This window comes from Lepidochelys kempii, chromosome 5, assembly GCF_965140265.1.
Source record: "Lepidochelys kempii isolate rLepKem1 chromosome 5, rLepKem1.hap2, whole genome shotgun sequence".
Lineage (NCBI taxonomy): Eukaryota > Metazoa > Chordata > Testudines > Cheloniidae > Lepidochelys > Lepidochelys kempii.
In genome coordinates, this window is record NC_133260.1 from 39066177 (window position 1) to 39082366 (window position 16190).

Sequence of the window (16190 nt, forward strand, 5' to 3'; positions counted from 1 at the left end):
TTTTCTTATTGTCTACCTATTCTTTTGTTTGCTGGTTAAATAGGACTTCCTGGGGCAAAGAGGCTGGCTACAAAGTCTGGCCACATAAGATATGGAAAAATAATCCAGTATGTGGATAAGAAATTATTGAAGTAGAGAATATTTGCTCTTCAGGTGTCTAGCTACCAAGCAAGGCTTTTACTGTAAGAAAGCTAAGCAGTAGCAACCTCTCCTTACCACACATACACAGAAGGAAAATGTAGCTTTAGTTCCCTTTCCCCACCTCCACCAGCGCCTGAAAATTTTTTCTAGGAATTAACAGGCATGAGGAGTAATTTTTGGAAACTTGGTATTCCATGTAAATAGTGGCTGTACATACATTACTCTCATAGAAAGATGGGCAGTGCTAACACAAATGTGTATCTTGGTCTTCCCCAAGATTTGTTTGCCAATTCATCTAGTTTGTGCAAGATGAAGGGCTTAAAAAAAAAAAAAATCCACCAAAACAGTAAATCAAAACTTCACTCACCCAGCAAGTTTGGAAATATGAGTTATAAAACACTAATTTAAAAGATTAATAACTATATGCTGGAAGATAGGTTTAAATCTTAGTTCTTTAATATCTTATTACAGTATTTCAAAACAACTGATGGAGTTTTTTCATCATGTTATTAAAAAACAGCTTATTGGGGTATTAGGTCTTTTACACAGATGAACATAAAATTAGTGAAGAAATTCAAACTAAGCACTGCAGCATTGTGATCTATTTTGTTACAAGAAAACAGTATTAGAAATGTATGTCTAATAGTCCTCAATTAGCAACTAAGTCCCCACATGCCACTTTAACATTGTAGGGATACAAGGCAGAAAGACAAGAAGCAAATCTCTGTTTATTCGTTCAATAAGGAAGACTCAGATATGTTATTTTATAAGAAGTCACTTGCAACACTATTGTGGTAATCATGTCCATATAACAACAAAACATGCCTTTTTGGAGTTCTTCAAACACTAATACAAACAGGTGGGTCAGAAGACATGTTAGAGAACATCACAACTCCAGCAGATCAGAGCAGAGTACAAGATAGATTTCAACCCACCACTTGCGGGAGTTGTCACGAAAACAAATCAATGAATCAATGCTGTATGGTGTGCATCTCAAGGCAGAATATAGCTCCTAGTTTAGTTCTGCATAATACAGTCATTCCTTGACCATCTCACGGAAGTAGAGAGATACTATCTGCATATAGCTCTAGGTCCTATAAATTGCTACTAAGCCAGCTGACATGTCTCCCTGACCAGTCCCTGGAGATACCCTATCAGTTCATTCTGCATAGTTCAGAGTTAACTATACTACACAATCACCTGTCCTTTCTCCCTCTCCATAAAACTGTGTAGTTTCTAATCTCTTTAGACAGTTCATTTAGTACCACAGGGCAAAAACAAGGCACTAGTGCTATTAACAGAGAAACTTAACCATGAATTATACAAAACAATTTCTCATTAGGCACCATTCATTTCCACAGGCAGTGGAAAGGAGAAAGAATACAGCAAAATAAAGTAATGAAACTGCCATTTGTATTTTACACAAACCTGTTCTAAAAATGTAGTAAGGTTTTGGTTGTTGAATTGCATGGTGTTTTTCCCAGTAAAAACATTCCTATTTGCTGATATCAAAATACATCCACAGACAATTTTGAATATTATTCTACTTCAATGAATCAATCACTATTTTTTTGACTGGGATGTTAAATCAAGAGACAGTTTTTATGATTATAATGTTCAATTAACTAACAGCAAACATTTTTAAAAGTTCATTAATTTAAATCATTTTAGTAAAAAACAGATTATAATCCAAAAATCCATCTTTTTTAAAAAACACATTCTAATCTGCCAAGGTTTTATTTAACTTACATTCTTTAATATGGTACAGTTTGTACAAAAATATGAATGTTTACAGGTATTAACTATATTAACAATGTGTTTTAGTCTCTGTAAGTTATGCATGTAACAATGATTTTTCATTATTTTAATAAAATTAAAATATAGTTTCAACATCTTATGATATTAAAATGAATGCTCTTTATACCCTTTCTTAGTGCTCAAAGTATTCTGTACTTATCATAACATTTTCTTAACGAAGATCTTTTTATTTATATGCATCTCACCTGTAAGAATGCAATTAAATATTCATTTCTTCTAGGCACAAGGAGAAAAATTTCTTTAGATATGTGCAGCAAGTTGCTGAAAACCTGCAAATCTTTAACCAGAAAATTACCCCTCCCGCACCCCTCTGCAACATCAGAAACCCAAATAACTTATTGTAAAAATACAAGCTCTTTGTTTTGGAAAAACATATAAAATGTACACATTGTAGTGTGCATCTAAATATCTTGATTGTCAAGTAGTACAAGTTACTAATCTGAGATGTACACATTCATATAGATGAGGCATTGCTTCAGTGATCTTTGCTTTTGCTGATTCCGTTTTTCATAGTCTTTGGTGGTCTCTGGCCCCTTGTGTAAGCATGATACCAGAAGTGGAGAAACAGGATTAAAAACACAGAGCCATAGAGCCAAATAATGAATATGAAAACTGGATACTGGTATGGACAATCATCCATAAAGTAGATTTGTCCTATGTGAACTGTAACCATAAGAAACTGAACCTGGAGGAAACAGACAAGGAAAAATATGCTCAGTTATGCATTACAGGTTTAAAAATGTAAAAAGATATACTTGAGAGAAGTTTAAATAGTTATCAGCATAATGTGCACACACACAAAAAGAGAAGGTTGGTGAGAAATAGAATTTGTGTAGTCCTGCAAAACTCCACTCTCCTACTTGGCCAGGGAGAGGTGTTTTTTTTGATGAAGTAACTTTTTGTTTTTGTTTAAGTTATAAACATTATCATGGTGCAAGGATAGGGGAGGAGATCCATATCAGGGAGACCAGGGAAGGAACTCTCCCTAATAGTCATTCTCTTGATAAAAAACACAGAGGGAAAGGCCTGGCTGGAGCTATTTACAAGGTGGCATATTCTCAGAGGGATTGATTCTGCCACCCCTTAAGTTGACTAGTCCCACTGACTACTTGCATGATAATGTGGTAAACTAAAAGTATTAGGCCATTGAGCAGAGGCATAAACAAACTTCTCTTCCTATACAAGATTTTAATAGTTAGGGATTACATCTGTTCAGTTTAGAGAAGAAACAAAAATGGTAACGTCTAAAGTATATAAAATGGAACAGAAGATCAGTGGGGTACTCTTGTTCAGTGCAAGAGCAAAATGGCAGCCAAAAGAAATTTAAAAGGTAACCAAGTTAATAATGGTTAAAAAAAAATGTTTACTTGCTTTCCCCTTTCCACACGCTGATTTATTTGGAGAACTCAGGGCCAAATAATATTGAGGCACAGAATCTAGAAGGGTTTTTTAAGAAAAAGATTTTCATATGAAAATCATAATGCACAATTACAATAGCTATGATAAAAATGCTTGAGATAATTCAGTTATTTCTTCATAAGGCCAAATCCAAATTAAAAGAGATATCATCAACTTCTGTAGACCCAAATGTTTACCTTACTTTAAAGTAAGATAAATCCTAAGAAATAGTCCTTGTAATCTTTTGTTTTTAAATTTAAACTGTTACTCTATTTAATACTGTTTTGCAAATTTCTTTTTAAAAAAACACTTTGTTCCTAGTGTAAGTCCATACTCCAACAGTTCTTAAATGGACAAATAGTTCTTTATCAATACACTTAGAGTACAAAGCAATTAAATACACTGAGTACCTACAACTCCTACTGACTTCAGAGAGAACTGTGGGTTCTCAGAACCTCTGGAAAACAGGTCAACAGATTTTATTTACACAGTTGACTGGTCTCATGATTTCTGCTGAGCTCAGTTGAGGTAAAACTCTTCTGTGCCATTGTAAAAATAATTCTTAACCATGTTCATAGAAGTGACATTAAAAACTCACTCACATACAGCTTGACTAACTGCAAAAAGTCTGGCTCAGACACAATACTCACAAGCTGTATAGTTGTCATGTGTTTTTTCCACCACAGGTATTTATAATAGGCTGGTCCCAGTGAACAGAGTCCATAGTAGCTGTACATGATGACGTGCACAACACAGTTTAACAGAGCATGGAATGTTCCTAACCCACCTGTAGAATAATAAAAATAGTCCAAGATTGTTACACCAGTGATCCTAAAAAACCCCAACCCTGTATCTAGCTATCAAACAAGGTTTTTGCCTTGCGTTAGTTAAGTAGAAAACTAGATAAAAGCATGAGGCTCTATTTGGAGGGGTCTCCAACTTTCACTAGCACATAAAATACAAAGATTCAAGTTAAGCTCTGTAGTCACCAACTCTGAAGGATTTCAGCAGTTCCCTCTTTTCTCAGCAAATGCTTATGTAAATATTTTAGCCAATACCCTAGTAAAATGCTGCAATGTTTTAAAATCAATTTTCCAAAGCTGTAATAAAAGTCTAATTAGTGTAACTGAATGCAAGTAAGTTTTTTGTTAGTGTGTTACATGAAGGGGACTCAAACACCTCTGCAGCATCACCCCTCCTGCTCTACCTCTTTTCTAGATCCCATGATCGGCTTTTCATGAGTCCAGGGGCTGCAACCATGTAGCAATCCTCTAGCCCTTAGAGGTTCCTAGTAAAAGTACTACAGCTCAAGGCTCTACTCTCTATTCTTTTGGTCACTCTCTGGGGACAACAAGGAGTCCTTGTGGCACCTTAGAGACTAACAAATTTATTAGGACATAAGCTTTCATGGGCTGTAACCCACTTCATCAGATGCATGGAGTGGAAAATACAGTAAGCAGGTATAAATGTACAGCACATGAAAAGATGGGAATTGTCTTACCAAGAGGGGGTCGGGTCAGTGCTAACGAGGCCAATTCAATTAGAGTGAATGTGGCCCATTCCCAACAGTTGACAAGAAGGGGAACATTACTTTTTGTAGTGCTAACGAGGCCAATTCAATCATATGGATGTGGCCCATTCCCAAACAGTTGACAAGAAGGTGTGAGTATCAGAGAGAAAATTATTTTTTGTAGTGACCCAGCTATTCCCAGACTTTATTCATGCCTAATTTGATGGTGTCCAGTTTGCAAATTCATTCTAGTTCTGCAGTTTCTTGTTGAAGTCCGTTTTTGAAGGGTTTTATTTTAAAAAAAGCTGGGGACAGCTCCAGAGCATCCATGTTCCCAGGACCAGGGAAGACCCAAGGGGCAGAGGTGTGGGACCTCAATGTGTATGTGACCTTAGCTGCCCATGCAACCCTCAAGTTTGGGACCAAACCCATTAAACAGAATGATAATAAAGGAACTTGTTGTCATTGAGGGGATCCATGCAGATATTTCCTTCTCCAGAACCCTCTCTCCTGCTCAGTTTCCAATAGGGTTAAATTATCTTAGCCATAGTAGTAATATTTAAGAAGTGAACTGAGTTTTAAATATAGCTGGTCAAAAAATGGTTTAGAGAGAGAGACAGAGAGAAAAGCATTTTGATTATTTGGTGGAAATTCAAATACAAAACATTCTACATTTCCAGGTGAGAAGTCCATGAAAAAACTTAGCAAAAAAATAAATTTGGTTGAAAGCCCAATTAGATATCCAAACCAGTTTCAACTAGCCCTACTTTTAAAATCTAAATGTTTCTTTTATTACTGATTAGAGCAGTTAGTGGAGCTTTCCCCCTCCACAAATGACCATCATCAGTTTCAATTGCAAATTCTCTCTGAAATGTTGTGTTTCTAGGTCACATATTCCCAAACAATTTGACTGCTTTTCTGAGACTAATGCATTTACTTTTTTAGGTTGCATAGTGAAAAGTCATGGAAGAAGCCTCAAAATGAATAACATTAGAAAAAAAAGCTACCTAGACATTACAAAAATACTGTTACACAAGAAAGTCACTGCACAAAAATGGTTTGCAATTCTCGACGTCAAGTCCTAAGAAGGAGAAGATCCCCATCTCTTCAAACACTCATTTGGATGATTTGGAGTAAGAACAAGTTCAGAAGGCTGGGCAGTAGACAACATAATGCCATTATTTAAAGGAAAGAAACAACTAGGAAATGAAATAAGAGATAAACATCAGTTGTACTGAAATTCTTGGAAATTATTTTACGGCATCAAAGAGAACATTTGGAAAGATTAGTTTAAAGACAGGCAATAAAGCTTTGAGAAAGAAACACAATACACTAAGATTACATGAGGGAATATTACTGACTCAAGCCAAAATGGTTCTCTCACTTTGTGGAAAGCATTTGCCAGATTACTACAGAGGAGATTTAAGTCTGAGATGCCTTGTCATGGAACAAGTGCACAGCTGGTACATGGTTCTGAAGCCCAACTAAAGAGCAGGAAATTAACAGTATGGGTAATGTAATTTTTTTTTTTTGGTGGTGGTGGTGGGGGGGGGGAGGTGACGACTGTTAAGTGCTAGGAATACCAGATTAATGTGTTTTATATTAACAGATCTAAAATGGTCTGATTTGTAAGCAGAGGAAGATAATTCCAATTTTAGTACTACCGTACCACTGATGTGGGGAAAAGGATGCAGTTCAAAACATGAGAGTTTCTTTATAGGGGGTTTCAAAGAGGATGGCTCTAGACTGTTCTCAGTGGTAGCAGATGACAGAACGAGGAGTAATGGTCTCAAGTTGCAGTTGGGGGAGGTTTAGGTTGGATATTAGGAAAAACTTTTTCACTAGGAGGGTGGTGAAACACTGGAACGCATTACCTAGGGAGGTGGTGGAATCTCCTTCCTTAGAAGTTTTTAAGGTCAGGCTTGACAAAGCCCTGGCTGGGATGATTTAGTTGCGGATTGGTCCTGCTTTGAGCAGGGGGTTGGACTAGATGACCTCCTGAGGTCCCTTCCAACCCTGATATTCTATATATTAGAAATTGGACTCAAAATACAGTGAAAATGTAGCAGTCTCCTTCATTAGCTAACTGCACATTAGACAACTTTTCATGGAATCCATGCAAAGCTTTTGTACCTCTTTCAGAACATATTTTTGTATGCATGCAACTAATATACACAGGAGGGATCAGGTAGGCAAAGGTTCAATCCTTCAATTAAGCATCAAAAGCTGTGGGGGAAAAAACAATGCCAAGGAAAATGGGTGAAATGTTACAGAAAAGGAAACTATGTCCAGACAAGTACTGCTGTTGTCCCCACTGATTTTTCAACTAGTAACCTCTTCCAGACACACCACCACTAGGAATACAATCCAGCACCAGGGGTTCCACCAGGTTTCCATTCTCTCTGCAGGTTTCAAGCTATATGCTCTTTTTAGGCTATGTCTACAATACCAGCAAGGGGTATGATTCACCAGCTCACGTACACATTCACAGTAGCTTGAGGAGAGCTAGCACGAGTATAAATAGTAGCGTCACTGTGGTACGATGGGCAGCAACAACACAGTTTAGCTAGTATGTACCCACTCTTTTCAGGAATGCTTATACTCTTCATGGCAAGCCATGCCCGACACTGCCTGTCTGGCTGCAGTAAGGTTACTATTTATATGTGCACTAGCGCTCATCAAGCTACTGCAGGTATATGTATGCAAGCTGGGGACTCATACTCCTAGCTCAAGATGCAGCCTTCAGTCCATTACACTGTAAAGCCCCAGGTTAGAAAGGCCACGCATTCTACGAGCTTCTTATGCAAGGATCTCTCTGGATTTTTGTCATTTCTGCTCTGTGGAGAGATTATTGAGGAGAGTGGAGGGATTTGTAAGGCTAAGGTAACAAGAGAGTATAAAGACCAAGATGAGGGAAAAACAGCAGAAGGTTTTCCCCAGTTCCCAAACATTTGGATGCTATCTGGCCCGAATTTTCAAATCTTTTACGTTGCTGGCCCTTCACAGACAGATATCACTATATCTAACTAGCTCTGGAAAAGTTACAGCATTACCTCTGGCTACATTTCTGCTCCCAAAGGGCAGTCAGAAATAGTTGCAACAAAAACTAAAATAATTTCTAAATAAAATTAAGGTTATAGAGAGAAACAATGATGAAAAAACAACTTTACCCTCTGATTAGATCTGTGTGTTCCAAGGGACAATGTCAACGTGAAATCTACTCTATTTTTTGACAGGTTTCAGAGTAACAGCCGTGTTAGTCTGTATTCGCAAAAAGAAAAGGAGTACTTGTGGCACCTTAGAGACTAACCAATTTATTTGAGCATGAGCTTTCGTGTGCTACAGCTCACTTCATCGGATGCACACCGTGGAAACCGCAGCAGACTTTATATACACAGAGAATATGAAACAATACCTCCTCCCACCCCACTGTCCTGCTGGTAATTGTAGCTCACGAAAGCTTATGCTCTAATAAATTGGTTAGTCTCTAAGGTGCCACAAGTCCTCCTTTTCTTTTTGCGAATACAGACTAACACGGCTGCTACTCTGAAGCTTATCTAAAGTGATCATCAAGTTTAGATAAGCTATTACCAGCTTTATCTATAACTTTAGATAAGCTATTACCAGCAGGACAGTGGGGTGGGAGGAGGTATTGTTTCATATTCTCTGTGTATATAAAGTCTGCTGCGGTTTCCACGGTGTGCATCCGGTGAAGTGAGCTGTAGCTCACGAAAGCTCATGCTCAAATAAATTGGTTAGTCTCTAAGGTGCTACAAGTACTCCTTTTCTATTTTTTGAAGTAGTTTCAATAAATGTACCTGCCCCATAATTCCCCTGCTGGGTTTTACAAACCACAACCTCCCGCCATTGGTATGCCGTCCCCTCTGCCCCTAGCTGCCCCCCACCTCCACCCCCAGCAACAGGGGAAAATGACTGTATACAAAGTATTTTCAAATGAGCCAACTGGAAGATTTCCCCCTCCCTTATAATCTAGTTCAGGTACAGTAATCTTTGGGCATTGCTTGTAACTCTAGTAGATACAAATTATGACAAAGTAATTTTTTTTTAATTGATGGTGTCCATTTGAACATGTTTTTCATTTAGAGTATGGAGGTTTTACTACTACACGTAAAGTATCATTTCAGCTCTCGACTACCTGCAGCAAATTTGACTCCAAACCACCAGGTCCACGGCATGATTGAGTGATGCAAGACATGCAGGAATGTAATCTGGCCCTCTTTCTTTCGCAAAACAAAAAAGATCTGAAATAGTTTTAAGAATAAGAGATTAGAAAAGTCACATGTGAAAGTAGTTTGCAGTTAGTTGTATGCACAAACATAGGTTGCTCAATACAGTACATTAAAATTCTTTGCACTTATGCTCATTTTATGTATGTGGAAATTGAGTGACAGATTGAGGGGCTAATTTTCAAAGGCACTGAATAATCTAAAATTCTGCTACAAATAATGCAAGCTGCAGAAGACCAGCATTTCTGATTAATCATCAGTTCAGATGTCTCAACTCCTAGCTCTATGCTCAAGCCACTAGACCACAACCACCTCTCCTAGGACTCTTCATCCACACTATTACAAAACTGTCTATACAAGATATTTCCAAAAAATATTCATACTGGTTCACTGTTTCATCACTGTAGAGAGGGTCTGAAAATCAGGCCCGGGTACCCCCACCATGCTTCAATTTCTGATCTGTATTAGGGTTATAATGGTATTCACCTTTTTAAAGTCCTTGAGATCTATGAATGAGAAACATTAAGTTCAAAATGGAATTGATGTGAAGCATGTAGGCAAGGTTTAGAAAGAACTGTAAGCAAAAGAAGTGTGGCTTTCAACATATTTAGCAAGGAAGTCAATTCCAGATGCAGCAATCTAAATCAAAGTGACATCCGTTTTATGGTGGCTAATTACTGGGAAGGAACTTAAGAGGCCAAGACCTAGGAATGAGAGTGTGCAGGATGAAGAGGTGGATCTGAACTCAGAGGGTTGAATGAAATAAATCCATATAGAGTCCTGAAAGCCAAAAAAGGCACTTAATACATTCAGGGATGGCTATGAAGCCAGTGCAAGTGATGGAGGATGCAGGAAAGACGGCCCTAATTCCAGGACCGAACTGTCCAGCCAGAGTATTTTAGACCTCTTGAAGTTTGAGTATAACAGGTTGAGAAGAGTATCGGAGGCAACTGAAAAGACAGGATGATTTAAAGATCTGAATTTAAGGCACAGAAGAGGTACACAGAAGGCAGAAAAGATTAAATCAGAACCATCATGTAACTAAAGAAAGACTATCTAGCGCTTGACATGTTAAAAGCACTACAGAGACAATAACTGCCCAAAGATGTGAAGAGGAAGGTGGGATAGTATTGAGAGGGTTGAACGTGGATATTCTCTATGGACATAGTGCTGCCATAGTAAATGTCCATCAATCTGCTGAGGAAAACTGTTAAGGGAGAAAAGGGCAAAAACATTCTAAAAGCAGAATCCAATAGATGGGAATAAATGTGGGAATGAGAAGAGCAGAGTCAGATGGCAAGAGCAGATAGAAGATGGCACCCAGAAAGAGGGGAATAGAGTGGTCAGATGTGACAGAGAAAACATACATACAAAACTGTTTTCATATGGCTAGAAACAGTAAATTAAGCAGCACAATAGTAACATGTTAGAATGTTGCCAAAGTTCCAAACAATTAAACTTCCACAATCAAACTAAAAAGAAGCTGAGATATAGGTACCTAAATAATGAGAAGGCACAAGGGCAAGTATAAAACTAGAAAGATTCAGAAGAAGAAAATAACTTTTCAGGTCCAGGACTAATTCAAGATCACCAGTCAGTAGATAGTAGAGATGACAGGAAGGTCACTCAACTTCCTTTTCCAGCATTCCTGGTCCCTCCAACAGGAGATCGGAGATCTAGTTAGTTGGGCCTTAGAAACAGTCCAGAGTGGTCAGGCTAACATTGTGTTATTACTCATGACTGCCAGGATGGGTACTTTAAATTGAGGCAGGTGGCTACTGTCGGCTCTGCCATACCCCTAACTGCCAACGTTTGAGAAACAGGATGGAAAGTTGTTGGGGAGGAAGTGGAGGAAGACTTGAAGTATAACCAGCACTTGTTTCCAGCCCACCTACCCTAACAGAGTATTTCCCAGGACAGTTTAAAAGAGACATACCATGCTATCATTTTTAGAGACTTCCCCTTGTAACTAATGGGGAGATATGCTTAAAAGTTTGTGGTACAGAAATGCCTGAAACATTCTCCGCTCTCACTGTTCTCCATTACTAACGGATTTTGTTGATTGAATATATGAGGTCTGATTAGTAAGCAAACAAACAGAGTAAAACTACTGTGTGATCCAACTGCTATAAACACCAGTGTCCTTTTTTCTCTATGGAGATCACAGTATTTTTACCAGGTTGAGTCACTACATACTTACAGTGTCTAATAATTCAATGAATTTGGAGAAGTAGTACAGCCAACAAGTCCGAACCATCTAAGAAATCCAAAAAATACACAGGGTCAAGTCTAATGAAGTCATTAGAACATCAGTCTAATTTTTGTTGGTTTTCTTTAAAAACAAGGAAGCAAAACAAATGCCTTTTCAGCATCAGGGAACTTTAAAATGTTGAACTGAATAAGCAAACACACTGGATAAATAAAATTTTTTTTTTTAAAATAAACCATTTTAATGAAATCTGAATGTCACACAAGATATGTCAAGTCAACACTTCATATAACTTCTTAAAATATTTGAATAAAAAAAATAAATATGCTGAATCCATGAGTCTCTATCAAAACCTTTGAGTTAAAAGCTGCTTTTCCATAAAAAGAAACAATCTGGGGAAAAACATTTGATTTTGAGGTCAAGCTTTATAAATATGGCACAATACATCATGTAATGTATAAAGGGCTTGTTTTGTTTACAAACTTATGAACTCCTAGGTAGAAAGAGATATATCAAATCAGCATAAAGGTTCTATTTAGTTGTAAATCAACATGGTTTTAAGGGTTACATGAAGCAATGAAAATGTACCTTTAGAAAACAACTGAAGAACAAATAGAAAAGTTGATTAATATTGAAGATTTAAATCAAGGCTTCCACTTGGTGATTTAAGTCACTGATTTAAAATCAAACCACCTTGCTAGCACAGGTTGCCTCCAACATCCCTTTCATCACCCTTTATAGTCACTTACATACTCTTCATTACGCATCAAGGCATTTTCATTAAAAGCATTTCAAAAATATAAAGTTAATGTAGCATAACAATTAGCTTCATTTGGTTACTTACTCTCAGAGCTGTAGGTGACCTGGAGTAGTCAACAAGGTCACATCGGAACGAATAACCTGTGGCCCAACCAGACATAAGAAACTGTAACAAGGAGAAGGGGGAGAGGAGAGATTTAGTTGATCACTTGAGAAAATTCATTAATTTCAGTTGACCTTAATAATCATGTAATGATTAAAAAAAGCCTGTGAATTCAGTCAGCTTGTCAGCTATTATCTACTTCAATGTGGGATGGCAACACTATAAAAAACTCTGTTGCTGTAGCACTGTAGAGAGATTTGAATCTCATAACTTGACAATATGGATGAGAAACCCAACTATACTCACTTCAGGGTACCTAACCCTCAGTGCCACAAGAGAAGAAATAGTTGCTCCCCTGAACAGACTTTAGATCAGTGTCTCTTCCCACTATGGGAAGCAGGTGATTGAAACAAAAACTATCCCAAAAAAGTGAGTATTGGTATTGAATCCAGGCATTTCAATACATAAGACACTTTTAAAAAAAAGGGTCAAGTACTAACACAGAACCACACTTTTATTATTTAGAAGTTAAGTAACTCAATTCTTCATAGATTTTCTACAAATGGAAACACAGTATATGCAGGACCAGGGAATTCAGCTAATTAAGTCTTTGTATTACAATTTAGCCCGTTCACCATGTATTTGTGACTGACCAAAAGTGTAATAAAATAATATCACACCATGATGAGGAAATCCTAACAATAAGAATTAAAATCCAAAGTGTTTTGGGCTCATTAGAAGTTACTATGTCCACATAGAATTAGAACTGCAATTTTTATGTTTGCCAGAGGTCCCCTATGCACTTAATGATTTTGGCCAATTCACATGCCAGGTTGAACTGCACATAGTTTCTTAGATCTATTTGCAACAAGTCCATAAAGGGGGACAAAAAGACCATAAAAGACAATCCAAAAAAAGTTTTAACCAAAGTAAATAATGTTTTGCCATGGGTTTTCCCCACCTCCATTTACAACATCCAGCTGAACTTTAGTGTATACACATACAACCTCTGTTTCAGCAACTGTTTTAATGAGTTTGATTGTCTGTAGCCCACAGAAGGGGCTTGAGGCTAGAGAAGAATCAGCACTGGACTTCTTTTATTTGGTACCATAAGTATCTCCATTTCTTGTCAAAAATATTTACTCTGTGATGCAAGTTAGACTATAACTGTCAGAAGAAATGGGGAGCTGTCTTCAGATCACATGCAGATGTACAGTATCAATGGATTGTAAGAGGCGTCACATCTAATACTCCTTCTATTACTATATTAAAACTCAGCCAAGAGTAGCACTGTAAATATTATATTTCTTTGCGTCTTCTCTCTTCCTCTCCCACCCCAAATCCCAGCCAATACTATAAAAACTCCACTTGTGTTGAATGAGTATTCGTTAATTAATCATAATTATCCATGCATGATTAATAGGAAACCAAGTTTTCCTGGTAGGTGAAGAGTTGTAGTTTCAATCAAACATCACTTGAATAAGACAATTAAAAGATTATCCATTTAACAGAATCAGACACCGAAACCAACAGGATTTCAAACATTGTAAGTGAACATAATCCCAACACACCCACAAAATGGCTTATATCCAATGAGGAAAAGAATTAATTCAATCTGGTATACAGTATCTGTGCATTCTTTTGCAGCATTTTAAATAAAGGCTTAATGATCGGCAAATCAAATATGTTAGCGTCAAAAGTGAAAGAGGCAAGTGTTTATTTTTTTAAATACTCCTAAAAAAGCACAATACTAACAAGATCTGTAGAAGCAGGAAGTGCAAAAGGAAAGCATGCTTTTCATCCTTCTTTGCATTTACGGTATTTGCACAACAATTATTAGCCAATGCATCAGTTTCTTTTTAAACAACAAATGTAAAGATCTTGGAGCACTGTTTTTAAAAGCAAAAGCTCAGTCTTATCCATTATGAAGGTTATGGGAACTGGGTCAACTGAAGTACAGCCAATTTGGCAGCAGTATCTGAACAATTCCCTAACCAGTATGCCAAAGATGAAAATAGCTACCACAATAGTGTTGTTTCAGCTGGCCAGTTGTAGAAAACTATCAGGCAGCTGCTTGTAGTATTGCTGAGTATCCACACTGTTTATTGCAACAGTGTCCCAATTTAGTCTCTTTAGACACCTAAAGAAATGCCAGTTTAAGAGTTAACTCTAAATGACTATTTGTAGGTGCACACCATGTACATATAATAATTTATTTTCTCGATCATTAAACCCAATGCATCTCACTTGATCACGGTCTAATAAAAATGTTCTTTTCTCCTAAAAAGCCTGGCTTTTTGTTGAGCCACAAGTTGAGGGGGGGGGGAAAAACAACACCCCAGAACTCTTCTAGGAAAGATTTTATTAATTATTCTAAAAACCTTGTTTTATATGGATTGAGACCCTAGACTAAATTTTGTAAATAGAAGTATCATTTACAACATTAGGAAAGTGTGATTGTGCAATCTGAAAACCAAAAACTAATTGAAGAGGATCTTGCACGTAAATATTCCCTCTGCAGTGTGAAAGATGTCAACATATTCTATCATGTGGCAGCCAAAAAAGTAAGAGACTATAAACAAAGCATGCAACCTGCCAGTCTAGTTCAACTTTCCTCACCCAAACAAGTTCAAAAACTAACCATCTAAATACTTTCCAGACTTTAAAGCAGGGGTTCTCAAACTGGGGGTTGGGACCCCTCAGGGAGTCACAAGGTTATGACATGGGGGGTCGTGAGATGTCAGCCTCCACTCCAAACCCTGCTTTGCCTCCAACATTTATATTGGTGTTAAATATATTAAAAAGTGTTTTTAATTTATAAGGGGGTGGGGGGGGGGGTCGTACTTAGAGGCTTTCTATGTAAAAGGGGTCACCAGGGACAAAAGTTTAAGAACCACTGTTTTAAAGTGTTCTGTTATGGTCTTTCTAATATAAAATATACAATCACCCTCTTGACTGTGTTCAACTTTCATTTACAGTCATTGTTAAATTTCTTTTTTGTGTCTAACTATATCTGTAATTAGAGGTTCTCTCTAATCTATTATGCTAAATGTCGCTATTACCGTATCCAAAAAACTACATAATAGTAGCTGAGCTAGCTGAAGTTAAAAAAAGTATTTATAGAAAAATACTTACTTCATAAGTCATATACACTGAAAGGGCTACTACACCAAAATTGTAAAATGCCATTATTTGCCTGAGTTCAAAAGGTTTTCTGTTTTCCATGAGTTTTGGTCCCAAAGAAGTGACAAAATAAACATAGGCTCCAATGATAATAGTCTGTGGCACAGGTGAAGACATGAGTAGGAAGCCTTCCACTCTTGGATCTAGAAGAAGGGGAAAAGTTACAGGTATTTCATAATGCTTTTTACATCTACATTAACTTAACAAGGATATTCTTTTCTTAAATTCCTGGTTAAATTTGATTAAATTATTTTCTTAAATTGTTTCTGCTTTCACTGCTCAGGTTTTAGAATCACTTATTAGCTTCAGGTTCTTATAACTTGCTTTAACAAGATTTAGTGCCTCCAGGGTTCTTAGCCTCTTCGTAAACCAACATTGGTCCTTGCCAGATTTTTTGGAATACCACTCAAGGTAAGCAATTAAAGCCGCTGCTGCCCTTGACCACAATCTCTGGAGACCAGAGGTCAATTTCTTTCCATTCATCAACTAGCAGTGATTTATTCTCAGTTTAAGTCTTCACATTCAACTCAAATTTAAAAGGACATTTTATTGGCAACGTAGAGAAAAACATTAATGTATACTCAGCTACACTAATACTATAAATTGCACCATTAACCAGGCACAAAAATCTTACACTTAAAGTTTACACACGTGCTCACCTCTACTGCGCACCACATCATCCTCTCAGGTACAAATGACTGTTCTGTCCCACACATTAGTACAGATAGTCATTAAAGGATATTGCCTAATTCCCCACTTCCAATCTCATATGCACCGTCAGGCAATTCTCAGTCCAAACCTTGAAGAAAATTCTGGCCATGC

General features: G+C 37.2%; 1 protein-coding gene across 4 annotated transcripts in view; it reads right to left on the bottom strand.

The window, feature by feature from the left end:
• Positions 1 to 1878: 1878 nt before the first annotated feature.
• ELOVL7 (ELOVL fatty acid elongase 7) overlaps positions 1879 to 16190 on the bottom strand; it is a 50370-nt gene continuing 36058 nt past the window's right edge. For 2 of the 4 annotated variants that reach the window (XM_073344003.1, XM_073344004.1), the window contains 6 exons: positions 15321 to 15511; positions 12168 to 12248; positions 11315 to 11371; positions 9024 to 9129; positions 4008 to 4144; positions 1882 to 2644 (listed from right to left, as the gene is read on the bottom strand). In XM_073344003.1, the coding sequence (XP_073200104.1) occupies positions 2435 to 2644; positions 4008 to 4144; positions 9024 to 9129; positions 11315 to 11371; positions 12168 to 12248; positions 15321 to 15511 (782 nt within the window). In that variant the 3' untranslated portion in view covers positions 1882 to 2434. Of the gene's footprint in view, positions 2645 to 4007; positions 4145 to 9023; positions 9130 to 11314; positions 11372 to 12167; positions 12249 to 15320; positions 15512 to 16190 lie in introns of all 4 variants that reach the window. The other 2 variants (XM_073344002.1, XM_073344005.1) reach the window with 2 other exon arrangements.